The sequence below is a fragment of the Pungitius pungitius genome, chromosome 12 (assembly GCF_949316345.1).
Source record: "Pungitius pungitius chromosome 12, fPunPun2.1, whole genome shotgun sequence".
In the NCBI taxonomy this organism is placed as follows: Eukaryota; Metazoa; Chordata; class Actinopteri; order Perciformes; family Gasterosteidae; genus Pungitius; species Pungitius pungitius.
Window position 1 is genome coordinate 5915608 of NC_084911.1, and position 22315 is coordinate 5937922.

Here is a 22315-nt window from a genome sequence, read left to right on the forward strand (position 1 = left end):
CAGCCCTTGAGATTTACTTCTCAGTATTTGCGGGCTGTCTCTTCATCATTTTATGATTCTGCCGTGCTAGTATATGGTACAATTATTTCATTTAATCATTTTGAAATTTAACATGATAAATATTTTAGATTTCATTCTGAAAAACTCCTATTTACTTTAAAAACACGTATCTCTGGTTTTGAAAATTGAGGAATAAATACTTGTTCCCTCCAATCAGGAAGAAATCTAGATCACTACTAAAAAAACCGTTACACCTGTTTATTGATTTTTGAAGAGAACCCACTTTGTACACACATCAAAGTTTCTTTATTCTCCACCCCTGTGAGAAACAGGGGGGCTCTACTTGAGATGAAATTGACAATGAAGTACAAACTCATAAATGGTAAAGATTGATATTTATTTATCATCACAAATAAAAAGAACCATGCTTACTCATCACAGAAAGAAAAATAAGAGAAGCGCTCAGTCTTTGTTTGTTTACCCGACCTTGCTACCAGTGTTTTTTTGAGAATGTGAATAATAGCACTCTGGGGATGGAATTTCTTAAAAACAACAAAAAAAAAAATTCACTTACACTGAAACTCCCAACCCACTCCACCCGCGCACCCTACCCGCCTCCACCCAGCTCACTTTCCACTGCCCCGAACAAGAATCACAGCATTATTTGAGTGGGTCCTTCTGAGGGTTCTCAGTCCCCAGAAGTCTTAATCACCTGGAACAGAGTGACGTTGTAGAGCACCTGGTGTCCGTTGTTCCAGGTGTACAGGACCCTCTCCCTGGGGTTGTAGTCCATCATGGAGATGTGGGAGTATTGGTTGTGGAAGGGGATATCTGTGTACTCGTAGCTTGACGTGTTGGTGTAGTAGGCAAAGTAGATCTTGGCACCAGCCAGGTGGGAGTTGGTGACGTAAAGTGTGCCACAGATCATGAAGGACTCTCCGGCACTACGCTTGGGGAAGCCGGTGTCCCAAGTCTGCTGCACTTCCAGACTTTGGGGCTCCAGGCGGCTGATGACGATGTTCCCGGCGTTGGGGATGGTGGTGTAAACGGCCCACAGACCATTCTCATCCGCCATCAGGTCGATGTCAGAGGAGCCACCCCAGGAGTAGGGAAAGGTGTTGTTGTAGCCGGCGCCGCTCAGGCTGCGCTGCACCAGCACGCTCCGAGAACGGAAGTGGTACTTGATGATGATGTTGCTCTGGTACTTGTTGTAGTACAGCGAGCCGTTGTAGACCACGTGACCAGTGCCTGCCCAGGGGTGGGGCAGCAGGTGTTGCACAAAGTTCATGCCCTTCATGAAGTCATTCATTGTCCGGTATTCCAGGACACGCCGTCCCTTGAAGTAACCGTCCATTGACCACACCTGGAGAGAGGAGAGTAAAAATGAAGTGGGGACGTTGGCTGCACTTTACGGAAAAATCAATCCATTTAGCGGCTTGATCTTTTTCCTCGAGCCCTCCCAGCGGATCTCTGCACTGGCATGGGTCCTCTATGCCCCCAAATGCTTCTGCCCAAGAATAGTTCAGCTTTCAATTGATTCAATTACTGCAGTTGGCTTGGATATTTTTCCTTAACACATGAAGGGGAACTTGGTTAAGATGCGAGTAACTTTCTTCTGATGCACCCCACCCCTTGTTTTTTCTTTCTTTCTTCAGCGGTCGCATGCTTTTCAGGTGGAGAACAGGCACTTTCCTTCCATAAAAATTCCATTGGTGCATGCGAGAAGACCGAGGTAGTGAGGTACAGCAGCTGAATTATGGAGACGGGGGATTATAGAGCATTAAGCTTTGTTTCTCCCCTGCCTAGCCATGCCAGGCTTTGGCACGCTGCAGAGTTTGTTATTTTCTATTTGGCTCCCGAATGATGTTCCCCAAGTATGATTATCATGATTGGTGCGGGCGTTGATGTGATGTTGTTGATGTATCGGGCTATTAATGAATCGGTTATTGATCTAAAGAGGATGTGATCTCAGGCCAGTAAGGCAATCAAAGACCAAGATTGGTGCATTCAATCGAAGAAATTGACCTTCTCTGCTAGCAATATCTATTTAGCCTCTTATGAATCAGTGTTGGGCTGAAAAAGGCTATCGTCATCTTTCCTGTTGAACTTCATCAGTTTCCATTCTCCCCTGCAGTTAGTAATCCACTCTTTCACTTCTCAATCACCAGGCGCCACCATTTCTCTCAATTTTCTCCCTCACTTGTGTTTTCCCACCCGCTTACCTGCAGGTCCTGCTTAGGCCATTACTCTATCATCCGGGTCCGGAGCATGTCGGCACACTCCTGGTAATTGCATTTTGGTGCTTTAGGAAACTCTGGCCCAAACAACTGCTTCATTTCTCCACTGATGATGAAGTGATTAATCAGCTGATGTTGCAGTGACAGTGGTAGACAGGGGGAAGGAAACCAGATGCTATTTATCAGTGACTCAGCTTTGCATCCCCATTTCTCTCTCTTCCTTCCCTCCTCTAGAGCTCCAGATAAGTCGCACTCGGGCAAAACAGTCAATCAGTGGCTGTTAGCGATGTTATTTTTGCCAGTGAGCCGCTGAGTCTTTTGACAATGACTTGGGCTCTACTTCCTACTCTACTGTTTGCTGACCTACGATTTTTTTTAATGGCCGTGATGAGAGGGTTCGACTTCAGGGGTGAGCATAGAAACACGGGGACTTACTCTGTTGTCGGAGCTGGGGATCATGGTATCGGTCATCCACGAGCCGAACCGTGACCCTGACGCGCGCACTGTGATGGGATTACTGACGCCAGTCAATTTGCCACAGCCTGAAAGTCGAAGAACAGAAAGACGTGAGGGGCCATATGAATGAAAGTATTTACTGTACAGAGTGCATACGAATGTGCTCAATGCGTTAATATTTAAACAGACACACGATCACTTGAAACATGTTTTTCCATGTGCTGCTTTTAAGGCCCTGTATGGATTTGACAATTTAAGGGCTGTAACACATGAGTATCAAAGACTCAGCATTCTCCACAGCCATTGTAAAATAAAATAAAATAGTCAGAATGTGCAATTGTTTCGAGGTTGACTTCCACTACATGTGTGGGGGAAATAAAATATGGTTGGTATTGATAATAATCCATATGCAGAAAATGGATTGTTCTAAGTATTATGTCTGCATGAAGTCATTTGCTTTATGCAATAAATGCTAAAAAAAGACAACAACAAAACCTCAAGTACCTAAAGGCTAAACTCTAACTATAGTCTTGTTAAGTCATCAGTTTTTATACATTGGATTTTGTAAATTCATCATTTTAATTACGCGAGAACATGATCAATTATTCATTCAGGCATTCTAGGCCAATTTTTCTTAATTTATGCTGATATTCTGAACACAGGAGGGTAAACTTATACCAATGCACAAAAGAGGTTTGACCATTGATTAACTTAATTTAATCATTTTTCAATCACTTTTCTATATTGATGTTTTCCAATCTTCGACTGTTTTAAGTGCTACAATTATATTTGAAATATAAGGATGAAACATTCAATAAAATCCCACCCACACACATGGGCACACACGTTATACCTAGTTTCTGCATGCAGGAATGGAGCCTGGTCTCCAGCAGCAGGACTCTCTGGCGCAGCTCCTCGTAGTCGTAGGCCCCCATCTCTTCTTGGATGGCCATCAGCACCAAGGACAGATTCCTCACCTCTTCCCGAAGACGCAGGATCATCTTGGCATCCGTCTTGTACTGATCCAGCACTGGCAGCAAGGGGAGCAGCTGGGTCACCTTGTCTTTTAACTCCTAAGACGGTAATCACAGAGACGGACGCACGGAGTGCCACAAAGAGGGGGGGGAAGGGGGTGTGAGAAGTCAGCACAGGGGATTTTGTTCAGCGTCGCTAGCCTCTTAATCCTCAGTCATTTCTTTTGGTTCGTAGATCATATCTCAACCAGAGGTCATACGGTAGAGCTGCCACTGTAGCTGGATCATCCATTCGATTCATGAGTCAATGTTCAACTGCACCAAGCTATGAATTACTGGCTTTGGTGCACCCATTAAAAATCATGTATTTTTCTTTGGCTCTGTCTTAAACTATTACATTAATTATGACTTATATTAGCTTTTTTAAAATCTTTTCCTGTATTGACCAAGCCCACCCCACTTGTTTGAATTGTGTGGGTTTCTCTGTTTTTTTTTTTAAATTTAGAGTGTGGAAGGTCTCTCAATCTAAAAACAACAATTTTCAATTGAATGCAGTTCTGTGTAGTCCTGGCTGGTTCGGGGGATTTTCACATACAGTAAGGCATGCGCTGCTGCTTGGGTGTAATCTTGTTTGGTGACTCGCGTTGTTTGGAAGGTAAGGTTTTTAGGTAGGAGTGCAGGAAGCAGCAGGAGAGCCAGGCTGCCTGCTTGGAAGCTAGAAGGCTCAAGAGAGAAATAGGTGAGTCAATAAAGTGTGGCCGCCACAGGAGGGGCTGTTTCCTCCTTGTTAAGGTTTATCGTAAATCTGGTGATGGAGCAGCTCTCAGCCCCGTGGCGCCACATCATAAATCTCATTTTCCCCTTTTCAAGCTGCGAAAATTCAGACTCGTTAATCTCAGACGCTCTGCCATTGGCAACTTTGAGCTGCAAGCATTCATCAGCCAACGTGCTCTGGTCAAATCCTGCTTTTTACATTTCTTTATTTCGTTTAATTTACTTTCGAATTGAGGATGTGAATTCAGCTAAAATCCTGTGTGTGTTATTCTGCATATCTTATTCATCACCGGCTTTTTCTTTAGAATTGGCTTATTCCTGAAGAACTTCATTTCCTCCATTGGACGGTCTTTATAAGACACGCTGAAAGCAAAAACACAACCTTTCATGCTTGTCGCTGTGCTGAGGCCGGGCACCAGCAGTAAAGCCCATTTAGCATTTATCAAGGCATCTTTTAATCAAACCATTTTATTATTAATTTAATATCTCTAAGGTTGTGAGAAATGTTGAGGAAACCAGGTCAAGACCGCTGGCTGGAAAGGAGACAAAAGGGCCTGCTGATAATGGCAGCTAAGCCTCAGCTTGTAGAGATAAGGTGAATATAAATGTGAATGTTATCCAAGAGCATACCCTGGAATTTTAAGTATGTAGAGGGGAAAAAACAGTTGGAGTGGGGAAAAGGATGTAAGGGTAGAGAACAAAACAAAAAAACCTTCTCTTCTAGGTCCAGGAGTTTAATAATTCAGGGCCTTGCGAAATTGCTCAGAGCATATATGGCTCAAAGATTTAGTTTGGGAATTGAATTTGTAAACCCCCGAGCAGACAGAGAGTCATGCAAAATGTTATTGTCTGTGAAGAGCATCTGCCAAAAATACGTGTGCACATGGAAAGCAGGGACACAACTCAATGTGCCTCGGTTCACTTGAGAATAAAACACAGGAGCGCCGGCGAGCAGGAGGCGACAGACAGCCAATCACCTGAAAGCCCTTTGGATTGAGGCTGCGGGGACTTTCAGAGGCCACCTTCAGCTTCCCATCCACCTCCTTCATTAGGCTCTCTGTGTTCCTCACATATTGGAGATCTCTGTACGTCCGCAGGTCCAGCACCTCCATTGACTGGCTGATGTTCTGAACCTGTCACACACACACACACACACACACACACACACACACACCCCACACACACACAAGTTACATTTTTAGTGTGAATCTTAGTGGAATTACTTGTGTGGTAAATCTCCATTTCTCTTCCAGCTTGTTAGACCTCATCCGTTTTACATTATTCGTTGATTTGGCTGAGCTCGAATGTGAAAAAGCATTTTGTTGCACAACTTTTTGCATGTCGTCCTTTTTGATGAACCCATAGTCAGGTGTGTTCTATTTATATAAATGCCTATCAGTTGTTTCCCCTGGCTGAAAAGCTGTGTCTTGTGAAATGGAGTTTGTTGTTGGTTTGGACGTGAGGGCTTGTTGTCGGGATGTTGTTTTCCTAGTTATTCAGAGCACAATTTTACTCACCTATTTTTACCTTTTTCATTTTAACAGTAGTCTTTCCCCTAGGTTTACAACTTCGGGGCGGGGGGGGGGGGGGCTGAGGGCATACGGAAGGGGGGGCCTATTATAATGTATAACAGTAGTAATAGTAGTACTCTTTCCATCACTCCCTGCAGGTCCCCTACAGCTGTCAACAAGAAGGCTCATCATTATGAAAGTGTACACAAGTTAATGGATACATACACCATATGATACAATACATGTGTATTTGTATTGTGAGGGTGCAAACACGCTGTCGTAGGTGTTTATTGAACCTCAGTTGTGCACTATGTTTAAATCTTTTCCAGTTCTCCACTTGCTCCCGCTTTGACAGCCCACTCTGCTACTGCTTAACCAGCCTACTGTTTCACACCCCCTCATCTCCTGCACGTGGCACCAAACTGGCCAGAATTCATCTGAACATGCAGGGGATGTGGTGCATTCCCGCGGTTCACATGCGCATATGTGCAACCACCCACATGACCAGACAGGCGTCAACAACTTCTCTCGCACTAAAGATATTTATTTAAATAACTGAACAAAAAACCAATACTGTACCAACTCTCAAAGGGATGGACATGAAGTCTGTTTAGCACCAAATGCCCACACAACCCACTCAATTACTTTGTGTCCAGCCTCCAACCCACGCATGAACTGGCCCAGGGAATGTTTGGTCAGAAGATATTTTCTTGGGTGCAATGGGTGCAATAGTTGGCGGAATGAGTAACATTAACCCAAACAAGTCCAAACAAATGCAGGGCCTCATGGGCGGGCCGTGGCTGGCGCTTCTCCGTCCTCCGAGCCGTGATAACTGACCCCCACACACACACACACACACGGAGATGTTCACAAACCAGCCATTTCACGGCTTTCTTCCGGCCTCACGCTCGCAACCTCGCAGTATCCCACAAGTCGCAGGTGTCCAGCGTAATGACTCACTCTGAACAAAGCATACAGTGTGTGTGTGTGTGTGTGTGTGTGTGTGCCTCTCCTATCTCACTTCATCTCGTCTCAGTCAGTCGGGTAGAGGAGTTTAAATGGGCATGAGGTGTTCTAAGTTCTGCGCCGGCAGCGTTCTCACGCCACCGTGCTTCAACTCCGCCCGGGATGATACTTCGCCTGCCTCTGCAGAAATCTCAATAGAGGCTTTTCCACAAGGCTGCTCTACATTCTTCAGTGGTTTTGACATTGTTAGTGTGCAACCTTGGCGTCGGGGAGAGCCTTTGTGGATCTGGTCTGTTCACATAATTCCACCACATGCTGCGGGGTTGAAATGAGGATGTCTTGGTGTGTTGTTTTGTGCGCATACACACAGACACACTGTGTCTTTTAACTTGTGGCATTCACTTCTGTGCAGTCCAGGTGGCGCTGACCCCTAATGTCCTTGTTAGGGTGGTTTGTGACGCGAGCGCTTGGTCGATAAGTATTTTAGAAGTAATAAGTCGAAGTTTTTAGAAGTACAACATTTACAAACTGTAATCTATTAGAATGATAAACATATTTGCAATAAGACTAAAAATAGCAGAGGAACCTTGTTTTGTGTTTTTTTCTTTTTCCTCAAAATTGTGGATATTGACTTCATCAACATTTACAGTAAACTAAATCACCTTCCAATCTTCAGTATGTGGAAAGTCTAAAGAACGAGTAGAAAATGCCAATGTGCAGAAATTTGGGTACTGTACTATGAGCTACAGTATATGTGCAGTACTGATGATATTAAAAAGGTTACACAAACGTATTCAACATTTATTATATTGCATACACTCTATTTTAACCTTGAAACATGCACGATTATCTCTACAAGAATTTGACATCTTACAAGACGGACGGCGCATTTATAGACTCGGATAAGTTAAAGTTAAATGCAACTTCTTTCTCTAAATGGCTTCATTGAGTTTGTCTTTTTCTCTGCCTTCTCTGTTGGAATATGCTTATTTTAAAAGCATGCGTGAGCGTGGAATTTGAGACCACAGAGTGTCAGGGAAAGACTTCAATGCGAACTAATGCAATATGTGAATTTAGTTGTCTCACTGATCCACCAGGGCCTTACTGCCTATTCGGCATCTCAATTTACCACCATCTATACTCTGAAGACCACATGAATGTCAGCCCCTGCTGCCTCTAACCTCCGAGGCTTTCACTCGCTCTGTGGATCCACAGAGCTCTGGTTTCGATCATGTATTTGGCCTCTTTTCATCCTTCTTTCTTTTCCCAAGGAATTGCAAACCGCCAATCTGGGTTTGTTGTGGATTACCTGAAGCAGAGGTTCTCTTCTGCCTGTTTGTGCACTTGCCAAAAGGAGGAAATTACATTTGCATGCGCGGCACTGTAGGTCAATAATACGCCATGTAAATGAAACATGGATTTATCGTCCAGTTGCTGAAACAGTGTAGAGTGCTTTAAGATTTCATGGGGTGGACATTTTTTTTTATATCACATGACATTGATTTGCCTTTAACGCATGACAGTTGCAAAATAAAGAATGTTAAATGATATTTTTGAGCTATGAGATCAAGTCTGAGTAAATAGATTAATGTGTGGGACATTCAGGCTTTTGTGTAATAATGCGAACAAAGCATTTACTATTCATTGATTAGTAACTAACTTTTCAATTTGTTGGAGTGAAAAGAGATTGGAAAATGGATTTTGTATTTCTAACAGCAACATTCTCCTAAGGCCTAATTAGTCAAACTACTCTATCTGCGGAAATGAACACTTAAGCAACTATGTCGCTCAAAAAAGAACCGTTAAAAAAAAAAAAAAAACAATGACTCCTGATTGGTGTCACATGGCTCTGCATAATTGAGGTAAAGGAAGTGAGACTCCACACTTCGGCTGCCTGTATGTGGCAGACGGTGCCAGACACGAGCGCACTGCAGTGTGTCAGTGTGTGCGTCTGCGTGGGAACCCGTCACGTGTCTCAAAGTGAGCGCATTATCGACAGCTGTCACCTTCTCCATGAGCTGGCGAAGTTGCCTGCTGCGTGGGTCGCGGTTACACATGTTCTGGGCCGGTGCGACCACGGTACAGATGCACTTCCCATCTGCGTCCTGCGCCGAGCTGTAGATCTGCCAGCCCTCCTCTGGGCTCGGGTACAGGGCCTGCAGAAACCAAACGTATACATTTCAGACAAAGACAAGAGAGAGAATAGTTTCTCCTGCCTCCTTGCGACCAAGAAGGCGTTTCCAAATGCACAAGGCGAGGGGAGTTTATGTGTAGCCAAGGGCACGTTTCAACAACACGGCGATTCTTCACAAAAGGAATAAAACTCATTAAAACCATCAAAAGATCAGCACAACAATTAAGTTAAAACCAACATATAAAAGTTGCAGTGCAGGTAGCAGCAGGTCCGACATGTATTTTGGCCCTAAACCATTCAGTGCTTTATAAACCAATAAAACAATTGAAAAGTCAGGGAGGCCTTGTAAAGACCTCAGAACCTCTTTCTTGGTCTTAGTGAGGACTCGAGCAGTGGTCTTCTGATTGACCTTTTACAGACCTGTGATCACACCGTCAAAGTCCAGTCTACTGATTTTGTAATTCCTCTTTATATGGTCATTCAGATTTATCAGATGAATCAATCCAACTACACCTAGATTCCTGGCTTGGTTTGAGGTTTCATATGTCAAGATCTGGTTAAGTGGTCAGTTTCCATAGAACATTTCTAAACCTATAGATGTACATAATACTTTCAAAATGGAGTAAAAGAAATGACTAATACCATCCATATTGTGATTAGTTGTGTCCATTCTGTCACTATACATTAGAGGCAAAGTGATGATTTCTCCATGGCGTTCTCTTCCTTCTTATCAACCCAGTCAAAATATTACTCTTTCCCAGAGGCAATTAAAGCCAATTGATCCTCACAAATACTCAAAATCACTTGTGGTCTAATTATACTATACACTGGAGAGCATAAGTGAGACACAGAGAGCAAAGAGAACCGAGATGGAGGATAGAAGAGTCAGAGGGAGAAAACCAGCTGCAACGGTTGCAGATTAAGATAAGACAAGAAAACATTGGTGTAAAAAAACGACACGACCGAGATATGAGCCTGATGGAAGATGAGGAAGGAGAAATAAAAATGGGAGGAAAACCGAGGGTTCACAGGAACGAGGAAGAGGAGGAGGAGGAGGAGGGGATCAGGACCAAGCGTGAAAGCGGACCGCCTAATAAGTTTGGACACAGAGAGGAAATAGAGCTATCGCGGATCAATAATGTAGCCCGTAAGCAGAGCAGGAAGGGCGAGGCCGAGAGGATGGATGTCTCTCTCCGACTAATCCAATCAAAAGTAGTGCTGTGCGCTTGCAAGCACACGCACGGATGCACGCCCAGTTTTACGCAAAGGCCTGGCCAGAACAATTCGTTCATTCACATTTGCACACACTCGGCGTATAGAGCAAAATGTAACGAGAGAAGGGGCAGCCATCTTGGTGATAAAATAAGTGGAAGGAAAAAATCTGTATATGAAATCCTGTCGCTCGGCGCTGCTCTCCTGCTTTTCCTCTGAGCAGTGACGTGCCATCGTCTCCCTGGGTCCGGGGATCAGATTAAAATGCCTTCGAGGACAGAGGGACTGTGTGATTGGAGTGTAAAGTAGCAACCACCCTGGAAGCCAATGTGCTCCCTGTCACATCTTGTCACTGCTGCCAATCCCTTGGCTGCCCAAACCCCTCTCTCCCTTCCCTCTCCTCTTCCTCTCCTTCTTCTTACTCTTAACAATGAGTGAATTTCAAATCTGATTTATACTATAAAGTGGCCAGCAACTATTACCCTCTTTTCCTATTTGATCGGTTTAATTATTTTCTAGGTTTATTAAGTTGACTTTTACATATCAAAAATGAATACATCTACATTTAATTGAACCGAGTAAAGGGTAAAACACCACACATATTTTCTAGTACGTACGTTCAGTGCAACACACTGTCTCATGTTGGAACTTGTTAGTGACCTTTCTAAATTGTTATTCTATAATCGTTCTTATTGATGCACAATTCCTTTTTTCAGCACCTTGTCAGTATTCATCCTTCTTTGCAGGAATCCAGCTTCATGAAGCTGTGAGGTGGGAAGATGAGAGAGACCTACAGAGGTCGGAATTTGAGTTAAAACAAGTCGAAGAAGCACTCCCCACAGCAGACACTTTCTCCAATTTATTTCCACCGTATCTGACGGTCTATTTCATTTTGCCATTGCTGAGGGAGAGATGCGTCTCCTGTGTCTGCTTCTCTGCCCACATCTCAATCACTGTCAGGGCTCGTGATTTGTTGCAGCACATGTGTGCGAGTGTGTGGGTCTAAATATTACTGTGAGCTCAAATGTCTGTAAATATTTGCTGATGTACAAGCCCATGTGTGCATTGTTGTTCATGCTGCACTTAAATCATCTTCCAGAGTAGAATAATGCATTAACTTGAGCATGCATAGAAAACTACAGCTACAATACAGCTCCACCCCGGGAAAGGGACTGCTGTGCTGTACGCTTGATTATTGCAAGACTTTAACGGAGCATATGCAATGGCTGCTACGTGTTAGGTGGATCGTCTCTCCGGTGACTCATTACCGCTCATATCCAGTTTAAAAAGGCGGAGGTTCGCTTCAAACGGCACGATCCACTTATGTCGATTTGAGGGTATATGAAGCCTCATGCATTTGATGCAATTACCTCATATTCATACAAGGGAGGCGGTCAGATATTCACTTCTGGTTCAGAGGGATTCTTGTGACTGGATGCAGAAATGGGCATCAATATTTTATAGAGCCATCCGCCTGAAAGGGATTCAGTTGATGTCACACTGATTTTGTATGATATGTTACGTAGTGGGCAGTAATGAGCAAGACGTTCAAAATTCATCAAAGTACTATTTGAGTCATGCCAGCTACATTATCATAATACTTTCTTCATTTTCCAACATGTTTAAATTCATGCTGTGCTCCTCCTGTGCTTTTGCTCCAAGCCGGGGAGTTTTCCCAGCATCACATAGTCTCCTCTTCATTAATGTTTCATAAATGCGGGGCTGAAATTAAGAGCTTATTTGAAGCAGTTCCAATTTAATAACCACCCACCTATCCATTCTGCTCTAACTTCCCCATTGTTAACACAGTAGCAGTGTTGAGAGCAGGAGGACAGAGGTCATTCTTAAATGCAAATGGGTTTTGTCCCTCTATGCTTTTAGAATGTGTAATTTCACGGTGATCTACATATCAGGACTCGCGTGTATATGCAAGTGATCTCCAGGGGGGCAAGTAGTAGACTTGAATAGGTTCTGGAACAGTGTTCTTTTGTATAAACTTGATTTATTTAGTCTCCTCTCTCCGGCAAAGAGCATTGGCGTAGTTTCATTTGACACACTGCTCACACCATGCGGCCTCTCGGTTGTGTGGGAATGATACTCGGGGTATGCACAGGGACACTAAAGAATATCGTTTGCATACTGCAGGCAGGTCGGGTCTAAGCGTATTAATGTTTGAGTAGTGGTGATAAAATAATCTGTGCTCTCAGTTGTGGCTAGCGGGTGGCACTTCAGGTCTGGCGGCGGGGGGGGGGGGGGGGGGATAATCCTCTCCTCTCAGACACACAGGGTGGTTTCAGGAGAGAGGAGGTGTTCTCTTCACTCTCCCAGAAATTCACCCATTAGGTCTGAAGGGTGGAATAGAATATGTAACTGCCAGATTTGAGGCAGTCACAGTCATGGCTCTGATGCAAAAGCCAATTAAGGAAGAAGGCGGCAGCAGTGAAAACAATAAGGGACCTCAGAGAGCGAGAGAGACGAAAAATCAATTGGGCTCGCTGCTCTCTGAAGGGACAACTGCGCTTTTAGATTTCTGGCCTAGCCGAGAGTTTCCTACGTTCCCGTGACATCACAACTTACGGCCCTGGGCCTGTGAGGCCCCAGGATTCCCCGCTGGAATGTCCTCCTACCACCACCTCCCAGCCTCTCCATCGAAATCCAATAAAGGTGTGAGTTACCTAGACACTGATAGGAAGAGTTGTGGTTTGAGAAAGGCTGACGGGGGGGAGGAGCAAATGGCTCTAATTTCCTCGAGCTAACTTAATCCATGCCACGTTGAAATGCTGATAGACAACTTCGGTGAAATCCCTGCAGAGCGGGGGAAAGAAGAGATGATGATGATGATGATGATGATGATGAGAGGGGCGTAGCCATCACTGAGGCGAAAAGCAGTAAACCCATTGATGCTCCAACGCTGCTTCCTGTACGCTGCAGACGGAAGAAGCCGAACTGTGCAGAGACGGTCAGCTGATGGTATCGCTGTCGAGAGGAGCGGGATGGACTTCCTCTGGCGTTTCATTAGACCGACCCTGCAGCGAGCTGCTGTAAAGCCACGGCTAAATGAGATCATAAATCTACTGCTCCCTACTTTATGAGCATGACGGGAAGTCAATTAGAACTTTTCATAAGCAACAGGCAGCAGGTCCTGAGATGTGGGAGAGAGAGCGGAGCGCTACACATGGACTCGAGTTTGCCATCACAGCTGAGAGAGGGACAGAAAGACGGAGATAAACGTTGTCTTCGGTTACTCTAAAAGGAAGTATTACAAAATAAGAGATGCGATTACATCTTCTTGTTCTTCACTGTTTTTTTTTTCGATTTCCATGCCACAACGTTGTTCATACAAGTTCTTTAGCTTCACCTTCTTTTCCCCCTGTGTTCCTCTGCAGAGTTGTGTTTTGTGCCACATGTTAACTCTGTCCATGCGCTTGTCCCAGCAAACTAGCAACACGCGCCCCTGGGATACAGATCTCAATTCAATCTATTGTGTGGCCACAGAGTCAGTCAGTCATCGTATATCCTGCTCATCCTTAGAGGGTTGGGGGGGGGGGGGTGGGGGTTGGAGTCAATCCTGGCTTGCATTAGGCGAGAGACGAGGTACACCCTTGACTGGTCACCGATCACATGGCTGACATAGAGACAGGCGGCCTTTCACTCTCCTATTCACATAGCTACGGGCAATTCTTTCTCTTTTTTTTTCACTAATTGAGCTGCATGTCTTTGGACTGTGGGGGGGGGGGGGGGAAGCCGGAGTGAAGAAGAACATGCGGGTAGAACATGCAAACTCCACACGGAACCAGGACCTTCTCATGGCCAAACAATCCCATCCCATTTTCTTCAAGTTTGGCAGGTACTGCCGTAAATACACACCCCAGTCCTTAAATCCCCAAAGCACCGGCCAGCTGCTGGCCTTCACAGGAAAACTCAACACTCCCAGTCGAGTCCCTGCTCTGTCCTGCGCCCAAGGAAAACCGATTACCAAAATCCCGCAGCGAGCTCGCCGGTCAATAATATGACTCATAAAGGCACCACGCTGACTCCTTTTCCCTCCTGCTGCCACGCACCGTCTCCCACTCCATCACTCACGTTCCTGCCGTGCCTACTGCGTGGTGTCCTGCTTGCTTCCCATCTGCGTCTCGCTCCGTCCAATCCAGAAAACACTTGGATAGGCGGTGTGGGTGGACAGATGCACTTTGTGGTGGTGGAGGGGGGGGGGGGGGTTGTTTGAGAACTCTAGAAAAAAGCAAGATGAAATCGGACCAGCCAATTCTCAGCATTTACTAGCTACAACATTTATACTCTGTGGAGCACGCTGCAAGGGCCGTGCCAGGTGCCCCGGTGTAAAGCATTTGGCATCTGCTCTGTTAGACGGTTACGAGACGGCTCCATCACTATGGCTGGTGTTAAATACAGGGAGTGGAGATTGGCAGGGTAGCTAGTGTGAGACAACACGGCATAAACGGTTGGGTTGAATGGAGGAAAATATGTACTGCAGAAGTGTGAATGGTGAAAGGATGGAATTGGTTTAGAAGGGCAGAGCAATTATTTAGGCACAACTTCTTCAGACGCATTGAAATTACACTTGTATTGGCCAATAAACCATCTCTAAAGCTTGACTTTAACAGCAATCACAGAGTGTGGGATCGATGAGGCTCCGTACACAGGCTGCCACACAATTAGCTCGTATATCAAAGCGTTTAGAATGATATTACCAGCGCGGCTTTCCGCGAGGTTTCATGCCCACAGTAGGTAGTGGAGGACACCTGTCAGGGATGGAGCGCAAATCAGGTTTGGTTGGCGGACATAAAAGCAAAGTGCTCAAATAAAATTCCGCAGCAGTGTTTAGTCTTGAATGCATAGCGAAGAATCGATCTTTACAATCTGCTTTATCGGATCGCACAGTGGCTCGCGATAAAGTTTACAGTGCCACATGGAGACGGACAGAGGCTAAGTGACCCCAATCGCATTCACAGCACTGGCTCGGTGTACGTTGGTGCCATTTGTTGTTCCACGCCTTTTGATGGCGAGAATGTTCTCTTCACTCCTCTGCCTCACAGCTTTCTTATTTTAGATATCGGAGGGAGAGTCACCACACAGCAACTGTGCCGTCTTCCAGTGCAGTGTGACGACTGTATACAACCACTGGATGTGGAATTGTATGATTTTATGAATGCATAGATTGCATACATTTATGTGAACAAGATGTGTTTATTCAGCAATAAAATAATATGTAAAAGTAACGCTTAATTTTTACAACTGTGTCTAGTTGGAGAGTGAGCAAGTACTTATGAAGTGGTTTATTATTGCTGTACACTAGCTATTGTGTTAATATACTCTTTATGATGTAACTTGTCAAGCACACCAGGGCTCAATTCTTGCACTACGGTTGTTTTTATTATATGTCTCACCGTTGGAACACTTACGATGTCTCTCTGACCTTACAGCACTAAATGATCAGAAATTTACTGGCTAAAATGCAGTGATTAAAGAATCGTTAAGGGTTGGGTTTTGTATTTTAGAAACCTTCACGGGACAGCTGGGAGTTTGTTCTGATCATTTTGGTGTTGTGGATTTGGAGGGATGCTTGTGGGGGGGGGGGGCTTCCACTAAAGGAATATTAAGTATAGCTAACTGCAGAATGAATGCCAATTTTGTAAAGAGATTAATAATTTTTTGTGATCATAATACATCAGAAGATTATGTGTGCCAGGTCTGCAGCTTTTTTTTTTTTTTTTGCTTGATCATCCAATGCAGTCACACCAGTTCAGTTCAGGGTTTCTTCGGCTCATTAAGAAACCACATGCCACATGTCCACATTGCGCTAAAGCACCCGGGCAGCGTCGCGCTCGGTGCCGTCGCAGACCGGCTCACACAAACTCAGGCAGCCAAGTTGGTGTATCAGCTGGTTGGAAGATGGACGCGGAGAGCAAGTGAAGCAGACATTGCAAGCAGCTCTAAACTGGGAGAATACTGGACGCATCACGCACGGATGCAATGGGGCGCGAGAAGGGAGGGAGGGCGGAGGGGGCGGTGATGCAATGACCTCTGGCACCCAAGCGCTCCATTGTCACAGTGAGTATCTTTGACTGGTGTTCTAAGCATTGTGTGAGTGCTTCTAAGATCATCACAGGAAAAATGTCTCATTAATAGTGATGGGACTCGGAGGCTGGATTTTACATTAAAGTTTTATTCGCTACCATTGTTTATGAGAGAAGATTATTCCCATCTCAAAGCGGAGACATTTCCCATCACAACAGACTGTAATAATCCCTGGCACAATCAAACTGGCTCATCAATTTTGATGATGTTTTGATGGGATGAACTTCAATGGCAGGCTTTTCCCACAATTGGTTGTGAATGAAAGTTGCCTCAAGGAAATATATCCACTCAAAACCACGTATAACATTTTATTATAACGAGTCTTTTGAAATGCAAATGATACGGCTTCCAGTCATGAGTTTCGATCATAATAACTTTTTTTATTCTCCTGAACAGGATATGCATCTGTAGAAAATAAATGGCTTATCCAGGCCATGGACCCTGGGGGAAAGGTGGGTGTTCAATAGGATTACAGGGTTTAGTGCTGTAAATGATGCCTTGCAGCTCTGACATTGTTGCTGAGATTGGATTAAGATTTTACTTTGAAGTTCTTAAAAAAAAAAAAAAAAAATGACCTGGTGCAATATGTACATCGAATAAAACGGATGAAAAGCTTTTAGCTGAGTGCACTTTAACAAAGGCACCACACTGCTAAGACGTCTTTTTCTCCAAAAATGAAAAGCCCAAAACCTTGCTGCAACACAAAAGAGACATGACGTGCAATTTATGTTTAACGGCCCGTTAAAAATGATAAACTCCTCTTCAAACAGATGGACCGTCACCCCTGAGACAACAATGTCTAAACATAGTCCGGGCATATATTAAAACACACACACAGGCAATAATGCACACACACACACACACATACATCCAGATGGCCGTAGATCTCTCGGGACATTTCGTTTCATCCAATCATTTCAACAGCCCGAGGCTTTGCCTAATGGCGAAGTTGCTATTAAAACACAGTTAGAATAGAGTCAAATGCAATCATTAACCATCGATGAACCAGAAAATATCTCAATTATTTGGCTGCTTGACATTTCTCATAGTCTGCTTAACCTCCCATTAACACACAGACAGACTTAAAACTGGTTTAACAGAATTTAAATATAAACCGTAAGAACCGATCAAAACTCCCTCTAAGTTGCAAAACGCCTCTTATGCCTTCTCCAAAGCAGCCTGACCTTCCCTGATGCCAGAGAATTACTTAAGAGGAGGAACAAGAGGAGATTGAGACAAAACGCAGCAAAGTAGGATGCACTCGAAACGGTAACGTTGTTTCCACCTCCCCGTCTTTCCCTTCACTTCTGAATGTGAGCTGCATCCTTCTCACCCTGGAGGGAGCTGACAGATGGGATCAGCCTGAACATCACTCCGAGGAGCGCTCTACCTCGCGTCACCCTGGCAAAAACATATGATTTTCCCCCGGTCGTTCACACCGCGTCCTCTGACTCTCACAATCGCACAGTTCAGCCGAAGCATTCTTAATGGGACCGACATGTTCAATCATTCAAGTTTGGTTCCCAGTCTTCCTCTTTCTCTCATTGATACATAGAAGCCATGGAGACAGACTCCGAAAGACCTTCTCCCGTTTCACGCCCCTCTCTGAAGCCACTCCAGCGTTGGTTCCTTTTTAAACGCACACAAACACAATCTTGCAATCCTTCCGGTTCTGACCTATCCCGCTGTGTCACGCCCTTTCATTTCTCTCTGACCACTTACAGCCGACGGACACGGTGCGCACACAGAAAAAAAGCGAAAGGAAGTCATACGCACGCTGACAATCCTCTCCGAGGTGCCCCCCCTGGAGATGGTGGTCCCGTTGAGTCCCACCAGAGAGGGCAGAGTCTGAGACATCCAGTTGGTCACCATGGCCATGGTGCTGAGCACCGCCCCGATCTTCAGCATGGGAACGCTCATGTTTGCTCCAGCCCCCCCTCCCACCCCAGTCGGGCCCCCTCCCCCCCCCCCCCCCCCCCCCCCCCCGCCGGCGCAAACGGCCCTTACAGCCGGCCCTACCCTGGACCCCTGGCTCCGGTCAAACTCGTCTTTGCCTCAGACAGCCCCGGGCAGGGATCCGTCCAGTCGGCGCCGTCCAGCAGCTGCAGAGCGCCCCCGGAGCCCGTACGGCGCCGTTCCAAACACGCACCGCTGGCTCAGTCAAAGGGACAGAGACCGGTTAGAGGAGAGCTGCTCACATCCAACAGCATCACGCTGGAAATCTTCCCTCTCTGACTGCCTTGCCCTCCCCTCCCCTCCCTCTCCCTTGTTTCCTCACTCTACCCTTATCTCTCTCTCTCTCTCCCTCTCTCTCCCTCTCTCTCTTCCCCTCTGTTCCTCAAGATGCAGAGCTGCGCATTGGCTGCCTCTCTGTCTCTGCCCCTCCCAATCAGCCTGGGCTATGTTCTTGCCAGCCCTGTTTTGCATGCATGTATCCATTCCTTTCTCTGACATTTGGTTTCTTTTATGACTCACATCTTTGTAGCGTGTGTGTGTGTGTGTGTGTATGTGTGTGTGTGTGCACGTTCACATATTTCTGAGGGAGATTTCAGAGCTCTGAACTGACGCTCTATGATATGTGGCAAGTGTGCTCCGAAGGCATCCCAGCCACAGTGCTGCTCTCATTGCATTGTCTGTATGATGGATGCAGGATGATGGATGGATTGAAGGTTGGGCTGGGATTCGTGAAGGGAGAGATGGCCTTCAAGGTATGAATGTGGGAGACATCCAGGTGCTGCTGGCCACGTCCGTCATTTTGCTTCATTGCACATCCTAAATCAGCCTGTGGCTGGCACTTTTCCGCTATCTTACCAACTACGCTATGTCCGACGCGAAACCATACCAGCGACTTGACTTGCATGTCTTCTTGACACTTACTGATGCTTATGCTCAAACACTGATAATTGACATAATAATTGACAGTTAATGACAAAACAAATTGAAGCTATTGAAACTCATTGGATGCAAAAAGGATAATAAAGATTGGACTTGAACATACACAGCTGCTGTATCTTTTCCTTGAAGGGGAAACACGTGTACTTTTACCGCAGGTTGTACAGCTGTATAATCCAAATGACTTGAGCTTTCACGTGAAGCCAGTGTCGGATTACATAACAATTGCGCTGCTGCCTATTTTGGTGTTGTATAATCTCGGCGGCTGTGCCTCAGGTTTGCTCAGAGTTTATTTCAGGAGTTGAGATCGACACCCTAAAAGTCACCACTCGCGTTTACCGCATTGGCCCAGATGAAATGAGGGATATGGGATCTGGAAGGGCTCCCAAATTTTCCTTTAAAACTTGGCGTCTCCTCGCAACAATTTCCAGCAACGTACTGGGCCGCTGGCAGTGTCACTTTACGCCCTAAGCAGCCGTGAATAATGATGACAATGTCCAGCTCAGACAAAACGGCCAGGTCATCTCCTTTCCGCGCCTGCTTCCTGATCCGCTGACTTATTCACTTTGTCGGCCAGGGACGTGCTCCCCTCCCGACGCCGTTGTCATCGGGGGAGTGATACGGGCTCCTCTGTGTGGGCTGCACTGTGAAGTGTTCTAAAAAGAGACAGCTTTCTGAGCCCCGTCCAAAAAAAGGTCAGGCCACCTGCTGCTGGCGCATCAGTCCCGCCTGTGTCCGCTCCACTATTTCTGCAGCAAGACTGACCCCTCCTGGTTACCGGTGGAATTGCATCCAAAATGCTGCATTGTTAACAGCCAGAGAGTGGGCCGCTGCCAGTCATTGTGTTGGTGCTTTATTGAAATTGGTGATAAAACAACAGGTAGTTGTCATTGTGTCAAGGTGACGTGAGTATGCATGTGGCATGTGTTTTGAATCGCCTTTTTATGTCTAAAAGAGCTAAATGTTGAAGTAGTAAACACAGGCAGACACCGCTGCTTCTTTATGTCGAGGTTCAGGGGTATGTTGGGAATAAGTCAAATATGTTAAATATATCATCTGATTACATTACACTCATCATTTTTTATTGATCAAGTAGTGGTCTACTCCATCGCTATAATTATAGTATAGAAAATGAAATGTCCCTGCATCCTAATAATTATGTATTTGAGAGTTTCCATTGCGGGTTTTGTGAGGAAACCTTTTTCTTCATGTACAAAATAGGTAGATTTTCTTTGCTGCAACAGCGTGAAGAGAAAGCAGTAATCGTAACATTCACAAGGTGGCAGCAAAGGTTTACATTTAGATATGGAAGGCCTTTCCCCTTTTCTCTTTAGTTTACCAACATGTTCTCAGCCTCCTCAAACCAAACTTGGTATTTCAGTATGAGGTCCAACTAAACTCAAGATGGTGCCCAAAGGCATCACCTGTCCCACTGCTGTTGCCACCGTACTCTGATATCTTAAGTTGTCTTTTAGTTGCCCCAATTTGTACGGTTTGACCGTTGAACGTGTTTTTTCATATGTTGCTGTATGCAACAGACTCTAAACATGCAAATGACTCCAAACTAGTGAGGAACAAGCTGGACTTATTGCATTCCCTATAGCCCCTAACCCACAACATACTTTATTGAGTTTTAGGGAATGTTTGATAACACAAGTTGAGGCAAAATGTGGTCACGATTGTAAAAGGATGAAAACTTTCTGGATCAAACAATAACTGATGTTTGGTCTCAAAATAACCCCAAACTGTCTTGTGATCATCTAATACCAAAGGGTGAAAAATCCGGGAATATGATGATCATCAATAGTTGAGCAAACAGTGAGAAGTCGCAGCTAGTCATGCGGTTTACACACCCTGCGATACGAGTCCCTGAAGTTTTCATGTCAATACATACAAAATAAGACATAATGGTTTAATATTACTATAGATACTTGAGGCATAAAATCCAAATAGAAAGAATTTCTTAAGATGATAGATCACATCAAAATAAAACCATAAAGGCAACCATATGCATTTTCCCAAGCCTTATTTATTCTGTTTTCTTGAGCTTTTTATTGCGATAACTTTGTTCTCCTTATTGTCAGATGGCAATTATCTTTGACTCTGTCTTTGTTCATTTGAGATAATAGGAAAGGTGAACATGCTGCACCTGCAGACTGACTGAGGACATAGAGGCCGCCAACATTAACTCCCACATAATTTCTACTCTAAAGGTTCTCACCGTTGCACTCTTCCACTTCAAGGCGTCTCCTCATCAGAGACCGTTGTTAATAAGTTATGTTTGCTTTACGTGGGCGGAGTGGAGTGCACCTGAAATCTTTCAAACTTAATATTCCTCTCACAGAGTGCAGGTCAAATGCCATCATTTGTAAAGTGATGGACCAAATAAAAGGAGGGAATAATGAGTCATGGGGACAATCTGCCATACCTCAAAGAAACCCAGGCTCTGCCAATCAACTGTCTAATCACAGAGTCTGTTGGCAGAACAGGCTTTCATTAAACACCAGCCAGAGAATAAGTCAGCCATTAACCTGTATTAATTTAATCCCTTTTCATTAACTTTCACAAGCCATTTCTCATCATTTTAACTCGAACAATGGTCCGGCCTCACTACTCTGCTGTTTCATTATCTCCGATTCTCTGTCGCTCACTTTTGTTCTCCTTCTGTGTGAATATGATTCAGCCTTCATCTCCCCTCCCCTCGCTCTCTCCCTCTGTTGTCTCGCATGGCCTCTGGCATTGAGAGAAAGTGGCATCATAACATGCGTTTCATCTTTACTCTGCATGTGTCTTGGCTTGTACTATTTCTGTTCTGAAGTCATACTTCACCTCGCTGGCCACTAGCTGTCTTGTTGGATGCTTGACATTAGATTTGCATTGCTAACTTTAGTTTGGAAGTGTTGTGAGATGTTGACATTGATGATTTCCTCATCTCCACCAATTCCAAAACACTGCTATTGTGGAATTAATTTGCTCGTCAAAGACAAATTGCCTCAAGGTATTATTATCATTTTTTAATACATTAAGTGTAGATGTTGCAAAAATATCTTTAAGGAGAAATAT

At 44.9% G+C, this 22315-nt stretch overlaps 1 protein-coding gene across 3 annotated transcripts in view; it reads right to left on the reverse strand.

Moving 5' to 3' along the window:
* Nucleotides 1–243: 243 nt before the first annotated feature.
* olfm2a (olfactomedin 2a) overlaps nt 244–22315 on the reverse strand; it is a 36458-nt gene continuing 14386 nt past the window's right edge. Inside the window, exons 1-6 of one of the 3 annotated variants that reach the window (XM_037476417.2) lie at nt 18380–18629; nt 8925–9074; nt 5419–5574; nt 3547–3766; nt 2673–2779; nt 244–1363 (exon numbers count right to left, since the gene is read on the reverse strand). In XM_037476417.2, the coding sequence (XP_037332314.2) occupies nt 689–1363; nt 2673–2779; nt 3547–3766; nt 5419–5574; nt 8925–8975 (1209 nt within the window). In that variant the 5' untranslated portion in view covers nt 8976–9074; nt 18380–18629 and the 3' untranslated portion in view covers nt 244–688. Of the gene's footprint in view, nt 1364–2672; nt 2780–3546; nt 3767–5418; nt 5575–8924; nt 9075–18136; nt 18300–18379; nt 18630–22315 lie in introns of those variants that run through there. The other 2 variants (XM_037476415.2, XM_037476416.2) reach the window with 2 other exon arrangements.